Source organism: Boleophthalmus pectinirostris, unplaced genomic scaffold (genome assembly GCF_026225935.1).
Source record: "Boleophthalmus pectinirostris isolate CB_2022bp ecotype Guang Dong unplaced genomic scaffold, ASM2622593v1 HiC_scaffold_10, whole genome shotgun sequence".
NCBI lineage: Eukaryota > Metazoa > Chordata > Actinopteri > Gobiiformes > Gobiidae > Boleophthalmus > Boleophthalmus pectinirostris.
In genome coordinates this window covers 32219327-32234963 of record NW_026570971.1, presented here as the reverse complement: position 1 = coordinate 32234963, position 15637 = coordinate 32219327, and the positions used below count along the sequence as shown (strand labels likewise).

Genomic DNA, 15637 nt, shown 5'->3' with positions numbered 1-15637 from the left:
TCCCGAGATCAAGGATTTAAAGCCGGAACAAAGAGAATGTTTGGTAAATTTTATCAAGGGGAAAGATGTTATTGTCCTTCTTCCTACAGGATTTGGAAAAAGCTTAATATACCAGTTAGTCCCGTTAGCGGCGCATTACATACGTCACGATCAAATAGCAGCGATTGGTTAAATGAAAAAAGTACCTGCCTACCATCGAGCGAACGAATCCTAAAGATGCGAACTCAGCCGGTTTCTACGAAGTGAAACCGGCTGATGAATCAGGATAACAGTTCCCAACAGTGGCAATAAAGTTCATCTTAATCTTAACCCTGTTCTAATATGATGAAATGTCCCGCAGCAGATCTTTAACCATTTAACAATAAAGCCTATCCTTACCTTACCTTAGAATTACTAAACGTTTCTGATCTACATCTTCTTAAAGTGTTTTTGTCCTCTCTGTGTCTCTGCAGAAGCTCCTGTCTGTCCACTCGGGCCCCGCCCCTGCGCACCTGTCCACCTGCCCCTCTCTGCTCTGCGCTGCCCCCGCTGGCCCGTCAGGTCGCTGCGTCCTGTCGCCTCTCACCGAGTCGCTCCTGCAACAGCTCGAGTCCAGAATCAAAGAACTGAAGTCATGGCTCAGAGACACAGAGCTGCTCATCTACACACTCAACAACTCACTCAGGGGGGCCTGAGGAACAACAAGGAGAGAGGAGCAGCTGCAGAGCTTTAAGGTACACACTCAGGGGGCGCTACAGAGATTTTGAGGTACACACAGTACTAGAACAGGTACATAGGTTTAAGGTATTAGAATTGTCAAAAATATAGAAAATAGACTAGAATATAAGCCCAATTTACCTGAACCACTGAGAGATTACACAGATCTAGGGCCTTATGGTAACAGAAAAGAAAATAATATGATTTAATGTTGAAAATCGCATACTTTTGTCTAAAGAAAGTGTTTTTTATCATCTTCATGTTATTGGAATCGGTATTGAGGATCGAGTCTATTCCTTATGAGTCTATTTAGTACCAAAACTGAATTTGAACACTACATTGGAACAGGTTCAGTGAAGTATCTTGGTTAGGCCTGATCACGTGGGTGCACCAGTTATTTTAGTAGGCAACCAGTCAGCTTTTATTTTTATTAGTCGACTTAGGCAACATTTATATGATGACGATCTAAACAGAAGAAGCAAAAGTGGCATCACGTCTTCACTTTTTATTCCACGTTTAGACAAGTGTTTTCAAGAGGAAATCTGTGTGCATATGGTGATGTAAAAGTGTGTGGAATTCGCTGTCTGGCTTCTCTGTCCTTCTCTGTTCACTAATAGTATCTCTTAGTGATGTGACGTTCCGTATCGAGGCTTCGAAGTGTGTGTCGCTTAGGGAGGGGGCGTTTCCGCGATGCGCGTATCGAGGCTCGTTTCCTTTAGGGGAGGAGCTGAAAAAGATGAGGTCCGAAGCCTCGCTGCCCGGCTGTACCACGTGACTGATTCAGAAAGTGGTTCGGATTTTGCCGCGATTTCCATTTTCATAATTTTCAAATAATCGTCTTCCATACTCCCAGTATATAGATACACAGTACACTGCCATCACTACAATATACATGTTTTGCATACTTCTTTATTTTGCTGACAGTTTTATTCACAGGCTTTCTGCAAAATGTCACACAATTCAAATTCATGTCAACTGATATTTTTGTGTCCAGTAGATGTCCTGCTAGAGCAAATGAAGCTTCAAGAAGCTTTGCGCTAGAGTGAACCAATTGAATGAAAGGCTTCAATGCATCTTGAAGCTTCATTTGCCCATCACTAGTATCTCTGCAGATTCTGTACATTTGTTGGGAGCCTCCTGTAAGTTTATCAGAGCAGCTTGAAGGTCCGACGCATGGAAATGATCCGACATGTTTGTTTCTGTGTACTGTGTGTGTGACGTAAACGTGCCTTGAGTAGATCTGACCAGAGTTTTGCTTCTTGAGCAGTGTAGATTGGAAAGTTAACTTTTTCTCTCTGGAGTTTGTTTTTAGATTTTAAGCCCCCAAAAAATACCATCACCATCTAAATAAAACACTCTTCTGATAAAATATTTTGCCACAAGCGTTCTTGTGTAAACAGGCCCTTTGATAAATAATTTTTTTTTTACCAATGTTTTACCAAGATTTACCAATAATGTATTCACTTCTTTGTAGTTTCATATTGATGTTGTCTTTGTTTTGAGTCATAGATTTGAGCCATAGATTTCTGAAAACAATAGTTTTACGCCTAATAATATATTTTTGAACTTTTTTGTTTGTTTGTTGATTGTCCTCACTGGTAGTATGTTTCTTCTGGAGCCGCAGCTGCCCTTGGGTAACAAAAGTGAAGCTGCCAATCTGCTCCATTTACTCCCTCAGACCACCACCACTCTCACACACCATATTCATACATGTGTCTTGCTCAAGGACACAAGGACAGTTGGGTTGCTAGGTGAACGCTGTAACCACTGCTCCTGACAGGTTTGAAAACAACAGTAGAATGGTGTAGTTTAGACCCTGTTTAGATCCTGGTTCGACCTCAGTTTAGACCTGGTTTAGTTCTGGTTCAGGCCCTACATGAGTCTGATTTAAATACTCGTTCAGTGTTAGTTTGTTGTTTCATTCACACTTGCAGACACACACCTATAGCCTACATATAGTCTCACTCAACTTCTGCAACTTCCTCACTTACAGTTCCAGTCGCATTAGAATCCTTGTGCTAACGCTAACGAGGCCACGCTATAGACATAAGTGTATAGCGGGAACAGCAGTTAGCCTTTAGCTCGGCGGGGCACTAACCGGATCTTAATCAGCCCTGAGTCACACAGAGAGGAGCTAGCTGCGCTGATTAGCCTAGCCCCGTGGAGTGACTGACAGCAGCCGCGCTAACAACAGGTTTAAGCTAAAGAAAGCAGCGACGTATGGACCATTAGCACAAACCACCCCCCGCGCAGACGCCGCTATATATGTCCCACTGGCAGCGCACTCAATCAACAACTTTAATTACATATGTTGGAATGTTTTCACTCAGTCCTCACTCATGTGTGGTTGTTTACATAAGCTTTGATACACTTAAAGCTGTACTGTGTAACTTTCCCGCTGAAGGACCTAGCAACATTCTTGTTTCCATAGTTCTAAACCAGACAACACTAACTTCTTTGTTTGAAGAGGAATGGAGTAAAGTGATCTTCCTGTTGAACACAGGATTCATGAAATTACCTCAATGATGTGATATAATATGAAGGTATACTGTAGTATAGTAAAGTTGCAATAATGAACTATGTGGACTCTGTGGAAAATTACAGTAGAACACTCTGACACTTCTGAGTCTGTCATATACAAACTCATGTGTCCGCTAGAGATGCGCGGATGGGCTACTTTTTCATCCGCAACTGCGTCACAAAACTCATCATCCGCCCACTATCCATTTTCAACAGTTTCAACAGTTTTTGACCAGTTTTCAAAACCGCACCCGCCCGCCCTCCGCTCAGTTCAGAGTTTTTTATTTGAGTAGTGAAACCGCCACCCGCCCGAATTTAATTAAAATATTATTTTTTGTCACATCATCCCCCCGACCCGCGGTTTAGCTGCGGAGTCCGCGGCTGTAACCGCCATCCCCGCATCTCTAGTGTCCGCATTTGGTGAATAATAGAATTGGTGCTGCTATGATCATTTCCTAGGTACGTCTTACTTATTCATTATTATTATTAGTAGTAGTTGTACTATTAGTAGTAGTATTACTTGTAGTAGTTTAATTTTAAATATAGAAAAATAACTAGACCTAAACTAGCTCTAAACCAGCTCTAAACCAGGCCTAAAGCAGCTCTAAACAAACTGTAAATCAGCTCTAAACCAGATCTAAATCAGGCCTAAACCAGCTCTAAACCAACTCTAAACCAACTCTAAACTCTAAACCAACTCTAAACCAGCTCTAGACTAACTTTAAACCAGCTCTAAATCAACTCTAAACCAGCTCTAAATCACTCTAAACCAGCTCTAAATCAGGCCTAAACCAGCTCTTAACCAACTCTAAACCAGGTGTAGACCAACTCTAAACCAACTCTAAACAAACTCTAAACCAACTCTAAACCAGCTCTAGACTAACTTTAAACCAGCTCTAAATCAACTCTAAACCAGCTCTAAATCAGGCCTAAACCAGCTCTAAACCAGTTTTAGACCAACTCTAAACCACTCTTAAACCAACTCAACTCTAAACCAACTCTAAACCAGCTCTAAACCAGCTCTAAACCAGGCTTAGACCAACTCTAAACCATCTTCAAGCCAACTCTTAACCACCTCTTAACCAACTCTAAACTAACTCTAGACCAGCTCTAAACCAATTCTAAACCAGCTCTTAACCACCTCTACCAGCTCTAAACCAGCTCTAAGTCAGGCCTAACCCAGGCCTAAACCAGCTGTAAACCACCTTAGAGGTGGACTACACAAGAACTATATTGAACTGGACTGAATCAAGACTAAACCAGGACTAAACCAACACTAGACCAGAACTAAATCAGGATTAAAAAAGGACTAAACATGAACGAACCCAGGACTAAACCAGGATTATGCCAGGACTAAACCAGGACAAAACCAGAACAAACCGAGGTTAAAAAAAAAACAAACAAGACTAAACCAGGACTAAACCAGGACAAACCTAGGAATAAACTTGATAAACCAGCTCTAAAGCAGCTCTAAAGCAGCTCTAAAGCAGCTCTAAAGCAGCTCTATAGCAGCTCTAAAGCAGCTCTATAGCAGCTGTAAAGCAGCTGTAAAGGTGCCTGAGTCAGAAACACTTAACCTGTGTGTATTCTTGTTGTATCTGTAGCACATTTTGAAGCGTGACCTTTGCCCTTTGAGATGTTGTCATAGATTAGCGTGTGTCCTCTGCTTTTTCACTTTGACTTTTCTCTCTGGGGCTGTGTCTGAGGTTTGGCCCCCGCTGCTCGCCGTAGATGGACCTCTGCTCCCCACTGTTCTGTCCGCTCGACTCTGGCCTGATTTGGACCTGTTTGAGACCGTGCCTGGTCCCTATGGCGATGTATAGAGTGAGGAACTGACCTGGTTCCCCTGCGGTGAGAGGGCACAGGCACAGCTGGACTCTACACTCTATAAGCCTGAATCACCTCACGACATTTACACAAAGAGAGACATTTCAACAAGAAACTGAGCTACAACAAAAGAGTAAACCCAAAACAGGTCTAAACCAGGACTAAAACAGGACTGGACCAGGACTAGGACTAAACCAAGACTAAACCAGGACTAAAACAGGACTAAACTGGGAGTGAACTAGGACTAAACAAGGACTACACAAGAACTAAACCGGGACCGAATTAAGACTAAACCAGGACTAAACCAACACTAGGCCAGGACTAAAAAAGGACTAAACACAGACTAACCCAGATCAAAACCAGGACTAAGCCACGACTAAACCAAGATGAAACCAGGATAAACCCAGGACAAACCTAGGTATAAACCAAGACTAAACCAGGACAAACCCAGGACAAACCTAGGACCAGGACTAAAAGAGGAGTAAACAAGGACTAACCCAGAACAAAACCAGGACAAAGTCAGGACTAAACCAAGATGAAACCAAGACAAACCTACATATAAACCAGGACTAAACCAGGACTAAACCAGGTCTAAATCAGAACTAAACCAGGACTAAACCAGAACTAAACCAGGACTAAACCAGGTCTAAACCAGGATTAAAACCAGGACTAAACCAGGATTAAAACCAGGACTAAACCAGGATTAAAACCAGGACTAAACCAGGACTAAACCAGGACTAAACCAGGATTAAAACCAGGACTGAACCAGGACTAAACCAGGACTAAACCAGGTCTAAACCCAGGACTGAACCAGGTCTAAACCAGGACTAAACCAGGATTTAAACCAGAACTAAACCAGGTCTAAACCCACACTAAACCAGGACTAAATCAGAACTAAACCAGGACTAAACCAGAACTAAACCAGGAAACCAGGTCTAAACCAGGATTAAAACCAGGACTAAACAAGGATTAAACCAGGACTAAACCAGGACTAAACCAGGATTAAAACCAGGACTGAACCAGGACTAAACCAGGACTAAATCAGAACTAAACCAGGTCTAAACCAGGTCTAAACCAGGACTAAACCAAGATTAAACCAGAACTAAACCAGGTCTAAACCCACACTAAACCAGGACTAAATCAGAACTAAACCAGGACTAAATCAGAACTAAACCAACACTAAACCAGGACTAAACCAGTACTGAACCAGGACTAAACCAGGACTAAACCAGGACTAAACCAGGACAAACCCAGGACAAACCTAGGACCAGGACTAAAAAAGGAGTAAACAAGGACTAACCCAGAAAAACAGGATAAAGTCAGGACTAAACCAAGATGAAACCAAGACAAACCTACATATAAACCTAAACCAGGACTAAACCAGGTCTAAACCAGAAGTAAACCAGGATTAAACCATGACTAATCCAGGACTAAACCAGAACTAAACCAACACTAATCCAGGACTAAACCAGGACTAACCAACACTAAACCAGGACTAAATTCAGAACTAAACCAGGTCTAACCAGGTCTAAACCAGGACTAAACCAGGACTAAACCAGGACTAAACCAGGACTAAACCAGGACTAAACCAGGACTGAACCAGGATCAGCAGTGTTCCCGTCCACGTTGTGCAGCAGATCCTTCATGTTGCTCGTGTGTCTGTTTTCCTCCAGTCGCCTCCTTCTCTCCTGGTTTATTTCACATGTATAAATCCGTTTGAAGAGTTTGGAGGGTTTTTTCTCGTTTGGACCGGGCGCTCGTTAAGGTGTTCCTCGTTAGTGCCTCGTTAGTGCCCGGACAAACAGGTGAGGCGTTTCCACGGAGACGCGGTAAACAAACCCGGCGCGGCCTTTGAAGTTTGCACTTGTTTTGGGCGCAGAGGTCAATACCACACTGAGAGGACACACACGCAAAACCTATGGACACGCTAATGAACAGGGATCACACAAAGCTCACTGAAGTTTGGAATATCTCAATCTCACTACGGTTTTATCTTTAACTAAAACATACAGTCAGTGTTGGGAAGGGGACTTTTAAAATGTAATCCTCTACAGATTACAGATTACACACCCCAAAATGTAGTTTGTAACGGAATCCACTGAGTTACTTAAAGTGAGTAACGTAATCTGATACTTTGGATTACTTGATATTGTCGTGCTTTTTAAAACGACATTGATGTAAAAAACACATCCTGAAAATTCATGTTTGTTGTCTTCAAATTCTCTGTTGAGCCCAAGTCTCCATGAATAAGCAACTGTTCGCTGTAGAGAAGCAAAGACCAGGATATTTTTTTTATTTCATATATTTTAATATATGTTTTATCTGCTAAAAGACAATAAAAAGACCAGACTTTCCTTAACCAGATTAAAAATATGATTGATAGAGAAATGCTTTATATATGAGATCACTGCGGCTTGAAATTATGTCCACCTACTGTTAGTGTCATATTGTTTAGTCCTAGTTTAGTCCTGGTTTAGTCCTGGTTTTAGTCCTGGTTTTAGTTCTGGTTTAAGTCCTGGTTTAGTCCTGATTTCATCCTGGTTTTTAGTCCTAGTTTAGTCCTGATTTCATCCTGGTTTTATAGTCCTACTGGTTTAGTCCTGGATTTTAGTCCTGGTTTTAGTCCTGGTTTTAGTCCTGGTCCTGGTTTAGTCCTGTTTAGTCCTGGTTTAGTTTTTAGTCCTGGTTTTTAGTTCTGGTTTTAGTCCTGGTTTTAGTTTTCCTGGTTTAGTTCCTGGTTTTAGTTCCTGGTTTTTAGTCCTGGTTTTAGTCCTGGTTTCATCCTGGTTTTAGTCCTGGGTTAGTCCTCCTGGTTTTAGACCTGGTTTAAGTCCTGGTTTTAGTTTTAGTCCTGGTTTTAGTCCTAGTTTTAGTCCTGGTTTTAGTCCTAGTTTTAGTCCTGGTTTCATCCTGGTTTTAGTCCTGGTTTAGCTCAAAATTTGAAAACAGGAAAATACTACCATGTAATCCATTTATTTCAATAAAGTAACTGTAATCCAATTACCACTCACTGAAACAGTAACTGTAACTGAATACAGTTACTCATAATTTGTACTCTGATTACGTAATGCTGGTACATGTAATCTGTTACTCCCCAACACTGCAGATACTTTTAAAAGTCTTTATTGACAGTGTAATGTGATATGGTGTGAAGATGGGGAGAGACATTCAGCAGATTAAAACTGTCCAAAACTGAAACTAAATGCACAGATGTTTTCTTCAGCTCTCTTAAACAATGCACAACTGAACTCATAATTGTCTAATATTGAATTTATTCATCAATATTTATATTGATTGTGAAATGGTTCTGTCATATGTTTTGTTCGTGCATATTTGTTTTTATTTCTAATGCTCATCTTCCGACATTCTACGTTTCCATTTCAAAAACTGTTCAAAAACCTGCAGCTCCTTTTTCTACCACGGATGATTCAAACGAGGATTACACCGACTCACTTAGAGGACACTTTTATTCAACTGCTTTACAAAAATATATAAATAGGAAATACCCCTTCCCCTCAATTCATGTTTTTGTCTTTTAAAGCTGCACGGCATAACGTTGTGAATTTCTGTGCCTCATTTCTATCATTATTTAAAGGGCCAATACATCATTTACATTTTTTTCAGATTGAAATAAATTGCATTTATGCCTTGCGCTCCCCATTGGTTTTAGCGCTTGTAGCTTCCATATTTGCATGTCCTGACACCTGATTGGTGGGCGTGGTTCTGTCTCTGTTGGGCTGGCGCAGACGTCCATTGTGCTGTGGTTGGAGGACTGACGCCCCGTTCCTCCAATCCCCTTTCTACACATCTGTCGCCTCGACCAGTAAAAGTAGGGTGCGCGTGTCCCTCTTTGCGTCTGGATGTCAGTTTGAGTTTGTCCCATTCGATGATAGATGTGTCTTTGCTGCACCCTATTACTATTGTGAATTGTGTGAGACTCTAGGGGTCGCTGTATATCATTTCTTTTTGTTATTCCTAGTTTGGCTATTTGGATATTTGTATTTTCTTTTGATTTATGCTTGACCCAGTAGAGGTATTGTTTAGTTGTATTTGGAATCAACTGATTTGTCAATTGTAAAACACCTTTTTTTTTTTTGTTAATATACTTACTTACATTTACATTATTCATGAAGAATCGTGAGATACCAAGCATCTGACAATAGTCTCTGTGCAGTGGTGTAATAAAACAGAAGCAGGAAAGTACACAGGAGCACACTCATGTTCATGACTCAAATCAGACACAGGCTCTTTAACATCAAACACTGCACTTATCATCCTATTTTACCTACACTTATCTTACTCATCTTCTTCTGGACTAAACCAGGGCTAAACCAGGACTAAACCAGGACTAAACCAGATCTAAACCAGGACTAAACAAGGACTAAATCATGTGTAAACAAGGACTAAACAAGGACTAAACCAGATATAAACCAGGGCTAAATCAGATCTAAACCAGTTCTCAACCAGGACTTATGCAGGACTAAACCAGGACTAAACCATGTCTAAACGAGGGCTAAACCAGGACTAAACCAACACTAAACCAGGACTAAACCAGATCTAAACCAGGACTTAACGAGGACTAAACAAGGTCTAAACCAAGACTAAACCAGGACTAAACCATGCCTAAGGCAGATCTAAACCATTGCTCAACCAGGTCTAAACCGGGATTTACGCAGGACTAAACCATATCTAAACTAGGGCTAAACCAGGACTAAACCAGATCTTAACCAGGACTTAACCAGGACTACACAAGGTCTAAACCAAGACTAAAGCAGGACTAAACCATGTCTAAACTAGGGCTGAACCAGGACTAAACCAGGACTTACGCAGGACTAAACCATGTCTAAATCAGGACTTAAGCAGGACTAAACCAGGACTAAACAAGGTCTAAACCAGGACTAACCCAGGACTAAATCAGGTCTAAACCAGGTCTTTCTGTTGGGTGTTTTGAGTAGTGATTTGAGTCAGCCCTGAGTCTCCTGCACCAGTGTGAATAGTGTGACCTCGAAACTGGACCGGGGCCCTTGAGTCAGGCTCTCTCCGGGCTCCGTCTCTCTCTCTCCTCTCAGTCCTCCTTTTCTTTCACTCTTTCCTCCTCTCTCTCCTCTCTCCCTTCTTTATCCTCTGGCCTTCCAAGTTTAGAAAAGTAAAATCACCTTTCTATATGCTTTCTTCCGTCTCAAAATGGTGACTTAAACCCCAACCTAAATCTGCACTAGATCAGAACTAACCCCAGATTTGAACAGGACCAAACCCGGTCTACATCAGGATTTAACCAGGACTAAACCCAGAACTAAACCTGGTCTCGATTATAACCAAACGTTAGGTCTAAACTGGAACATTTTAAGTGTGAGGGTTAAAGAACTAACTCAAAAATAGTTAAACTTCCCATTTTCTTCAACCGCTTTGACTCAAGGTGTAAAGTGTCTTGCTCAAGGTCACCACAGTAATCTAACACCACGCTCAGAGTTAGACTAACTGAATAAAACGAAACAGTTATTAAATGACATTTTTCCCGCCCAATATTCTTCACTTCTGACTGAATTCACTCGAGAAATAACTTAAAAACGATATTCTCAAAGTGTTTTTTTTTTTTTTTTCTTCGCTCAAATGAAAGAGCCCTCTTCCTCTTCCTCTTCCCCCGCCTCCTCCTCCTCCTCCGCTCGACTTTAGCCGTCTGGTTTCCATTAGCCCCGTGCGATAACGAGCTGTGCTTTTAATTGCCTTAATCAACAAATAGACTTGATCAGACGCTGTAATGAATTCTAATGGAGAGGGGGATCCAGCGGGTCACTGCTCTGCTCCGACTGCTCCAAAAAGTCCTTGGTCTAGTCCCGAGACGCCAACGCTCCTCTGCAAGATTTCAATAGTTCTACAACAAAACGCTTTATTCAACGACTCTCTCTCCCTCCTCCCCCTTTCTCTATGTGTCTCTCTTTTTTTTCCATTGACTTTTTTGACTTCCAGCTTCCAAACTTTACACACATTTGTCCTCAAAAGCAGATAGTTTTCATAAAGAAAGTCGGAATTTTCAAGTATAGTTTTCTCAAAGTCAGTTATTGTGCCATTCAAATACAAGTGGTCGTGCGTATTGAAAATCTACGGAAGCTGAGAGGGGTCACGACAAACGCAAACGCCGCAACAAATACAAATGCCACAACACAACAAAAAGCCACAACACACCAAAAAAAAACGTGACCGCGGGACTCTGTTTTCCGACGGACCGGTAGCGGCAAGTGAAGAAGAAGAACTACAATGTGAAAGGTAAAGGAACAGAGAAGTTGGAAACGTAAGTAAAATTACTTTATTGTTTTATCATTATTCTTTTCATGTTGTAGTTCTTCTTCTTCACTTGCCGCTTGATCGGTCCATCGGTCATTTCCGTTGTGGCTTTTTTTGGTTTGTTGTGGCTTTTTTTGTTGTGTTGTCACATTTGTATTTGTTGCGGTGTTTGCGTTTGTTGTGACCCTTCTCGGCTTCCATAAAAATCAGACACTAAAACTAGTATTGGAACTAGATACTTATCTGAGCTGGTCCATCCATCCATTTTCTTCCGCTTATCCGGGGCCAGGTCGCGGAGGCAGCAGTCTAAACAGTGACTCCCAGACTTCCTTCCTGGACACTTCCTTCAGCTCCTCCGGCGGGACCCCAAGGTGTTCCCAGGCCAGCCCAGAGTCATAGTCCCTCTGGCGTGTCCTGGGTCTTTACTGGGGCCTCCTTCCTCCCAAGAGAGGCACCCAGGAGGAACCCAGAACAGATGCGCGAGCCACCTCAGCTGCTCCTCTCGACGTGAAGGAGCTCCGTACTCCGTACTCCGAGCTCCTCCCGTGTGACTGAACTCCTCACCCTATCACTATGGCTACGTTCAGACTGCAGGGCTTAATGCTCAATTCAGATTTTTTTGTGAAATCCGATGTTTTTGTGAGGTCGTTCACATTTCCAATTAAATGTGACTTGTATGTGACTCCAGTGTGAACATTAAACGGCCCAAAAGTGTCCCACATGTGACACTGGAGACACGACGACGTCAACCGCAGCGAGCGTCTCTGTGTTTACTGAAGTTGTCCAAACATGGATGCGAGTATTGAGCACCTGGAGATTTTAAAGTTCCTCTTCGTACCGGAGCCAGAACATGAACAACTTACTTGTTTTAAGGAGGAGATTGAGAAGGAGAAGGACGAGGTTTTTGGTCGTGGTGTTTTGTGGGACAGTCTGTTGAAAGGAACGTGTGGATGTGGAGACGGAGCCAAGAGTGGTGAGTGGTGATGTGCTTCACTTCAGTGACATGGAGTTCATTAACAATTTTCGCCTACTTCAGTGCAGAATAGTGACGTTTGTGTCTTGTTGATAACGTGTAGGTGGATGATGCACTTTGGCCGTTCACACTGAAGTCACATGTCAAAAGATCAGATATGTATCGGTTTTAGGAGCACATATCCAAGTGTCCTGGGTTGCATTTGAAAAAATTGTATCTGTGTGGTTCAGACTGTCATTAAAAGATCAGATACAGGTCACATAGGGGCCAAAAAATCAGATTTGGGTCACTTCAGGCTGCAGTCTGAATGTAGTCTCAAGGAGCGCCCAGCCACTCTGCAGAGGAAACTCATTTCAACCGCTTGTATCCGCCATCTTGTCCTTTTGGTCATTACCCAGAGCTCATGACCACAGGTGAGGGGAGGAGGGGAGGTTTGAGCAGGTATCAATACTAAAAAAGTCACATTCAGGCCAAAAATGAAGCTTTCCTGAATAGTTTTAGACTGATCTTGAGCAAAAAGACTAGTAAACGACCATGGACCACTAAGGAACCTACCTGGACCACTGAAGGATTACACAAATATAAGACCACATGGGAATATTAAAGAAAATACTTCCATTTAATGTTGAAATAAAGATTGTTTGAGTTAGTATCAAAATTTTGAAATGGTAATATGTTAGTATATTAATCTGTCTCAAATCAGCTGAGTCAAGCAAACTCCACTGTCTCTGTTTGGAATGTGCATATTCTCCCTGAGTGGTTATTCTGTCTCTTCCCTTCAATGAGGCGGTTGCGGGTTAGAGTCCTGATCTCTCTGAGTGGAGTGTGACTGTGGCAGAGTGGTTAGCCTGTTGTTTCGTCCTTGTCCTCCGTGTCTCTGTCTCTCAGGTCTAATTAGATTGAACACAAGGTTTAGGGGCTAAGAGGATTTGTTTTTAGAACCAGAATCTCGGATGATCGGACCGAGGGATGGATCTGAGCTTAAAGAAGAGAGAGATGGAGAGAAGGGGAGAGAAGAAAAAGATGTTGAACGACGGGGAGAGAGAGGAGAGGGTCTCAAAACATTTCACTCTGAAGACAACTTGACCTTGAGTTTGAGAGCATCGTTTACGAGGGGTGTAACAATAACCAAAATATCATGATATGGTATCGTCCAAAGTCTCTCAATAATAACGTGGACCATCACAATATATCGAATCACAAGTTTCTTTGCTTAAATTCACTGTTATGGAGCAGCAATAGCTAAAAAACCTACATAGACCATGATCCTTTACTCCAATTTGGTGCAAACTATATGAAGAAATAGCCGTTTAAGCACTTTTAAATCTTAGTTTTTTGGATTAAGTCATGTTCGATCAAGGATACATTAAAAAAACGAAATGTCTCGTTGATACATATCGATCACAATTTGATACGATACAGCCGATCCACAAAATATCGCACGATAAATACCGATACGATATATCGTGACGAAATATATACGCATACAGTGAGATTTGGATATATATATATATATATATATATATATATATGTATATATATATATATTTCAAATCGATTCAATATGTTCCAATAAAAAATAATGGCTGAATCGTGGCTGTGATACTAAAAGTCTTTGTTACACCACATCTTGTACAAAGTTCATATGAAACACAAACATTTTAAGCCTCAAAACAGTGAAAATGTCAAACACGTCGCATAATCGAGTTTCCTTCCCCTGAACAAACAACAAAACTGTAGCTGTAACAAAATTAATTAAAATATAAAATATACCAAACAATACTCTGATGCTGATATATCGATACAGCAGCCCACGATATCGATACTGTATCATCACATTAAATCAGAAGATATATTGATATTTTGACATTTTTGCACACCCCTACTGTGTAACTTGTTTTCTTGTCTCCATGGAGATGTTGATTTGACTGGAATGTTCCGTAGTTTGGGATTAAACTTGTCCAATCTTGCATTTATTTTATTTGTATTGCTCAAAAAATCTCTCGAAAAACACGTATGACTGAAAACAGGCTCGCCTCTCCACCAATCTGACCTGTAACTCGGCCTGGGGGTACCGCTCGCTTGTCTCCACAGATATAGTTAAAGTTATACTATTGAACATTCTAGAGAAAAGTTACACAGTGCACCTTTAAACCTCCTGTCTCCCTGTGCGTCAGATGCCCTCCAGTCCTCCTATATCCCTGTAGTGTTTAATGAGATGAGGCAGGTAAAATAGCTATAGTTAATCTCTCAGCCCCCCCTCTCTTCTCTCTCCATCCCTCCTTCCTCTCCTCCTACCCCCCTCTTTCTCTCTCTCTTTCTCGTTCTCCGTCTCTCCCTCCGTCTCTCTCTCTCTCTGTCAGACACTCTCAAATCCACAGGACAAATATTTGCTCTAAAGCTTTTCACACAAAATACATGAGAGCTCAGTCCACTGCACAGAGGAGAGAAGAGAGGGAGGGGGGGATGAGATACAGAGAGTGAAAGAAAGGAGAGCGAAAGAGGAGAGAAGAGAGAGAGAGAGGGGGAGAGCAGCTAGGAAGAGAAAATATCAGATTGATGCTGTGGTCGACATGAGCCTTAGTTAGTCTGTGTTCATTGATTCAACCTGGTTTAGTCAAAGTTAAGTCCAGGTTCACTCCCAGTTTAGTCCTGGTTTGGTCCTGTTTTAGTCTTGGTTTAGTCCTGATTTGGTCCTAGTTTGGTCCTGGGTTTAGTGATGTTTTGGTTTAGTCCAGGTTCAGTTCTGGTTTGGTCCTTGATTAAGTCATGAAGTCTTGTTTAAGTCGTGTTTAAATCCTGGATTAGGTCCTGATTTAGTCCTGGTTTAGAGTTAGTCTTGGTTTAGTCCTGGTTTAGGGTTAGTCTTGGTTTAGTCCTGGTTTAGGTTTAGTCTTGGATTAGTCCTGGTTTAGGGTTAGTCTTGGTTTAGTCCTAGTTTAGGTTTAGTCTTGGTTTTGTCCTGGTTTAATCTTGGTTTAGTCCAGGTTTAGTCCTGGTTTAGTCTTGGTTTAGTCCTGGTTTAGTCCTGTTTAGTCTTGGTTTAGTCCTGGTTTAGTCCTTGGTTTAGTCCTTAGGTTTAGTCTTGTTTAGTCTTGGTTTAGTTTAGTCCTAGTCCTGGTTTAGTCCTGGTTTTGGTTTAGTCCTTTAGTCTTGGTTTAGTCCTGGTTTAGTCCTTTAGGTTTAGTCTGGTTTAGTCTTGGTTTAGTCCTGGTTTAGTCTTGGTTTGGTTTAGTCCTGGTTTAGTCCTGGTTTTAGGTTTAGTCCTGTTTAGTTTGGTTTTTATCTTGGTTTAGTCTCCTGGTTTATCTTGGTTTAGGTTTAGTCTGGTTTAGTCTG

General features: G+C 41.6%; 1 protein-coding gene across 1 annotated transcript in view; it reads left to right on the top strand.

Annotated features, from left to right (window-relative positions):
* Positions 1-15637, top strand: part of akap6 (A kinase (PRKA) anchor protein 6) — a 215411-nt gene that overhangs the window by 137791 nt on the left and 61983 nt on the right. Inside the window, 1 exon segment of the mRNA XM_055155461.1 lies at positions 453-713. Within this exon segment, the coding sequence (XP_055011436.1) occupies positions 453-713 (261 nt within the window).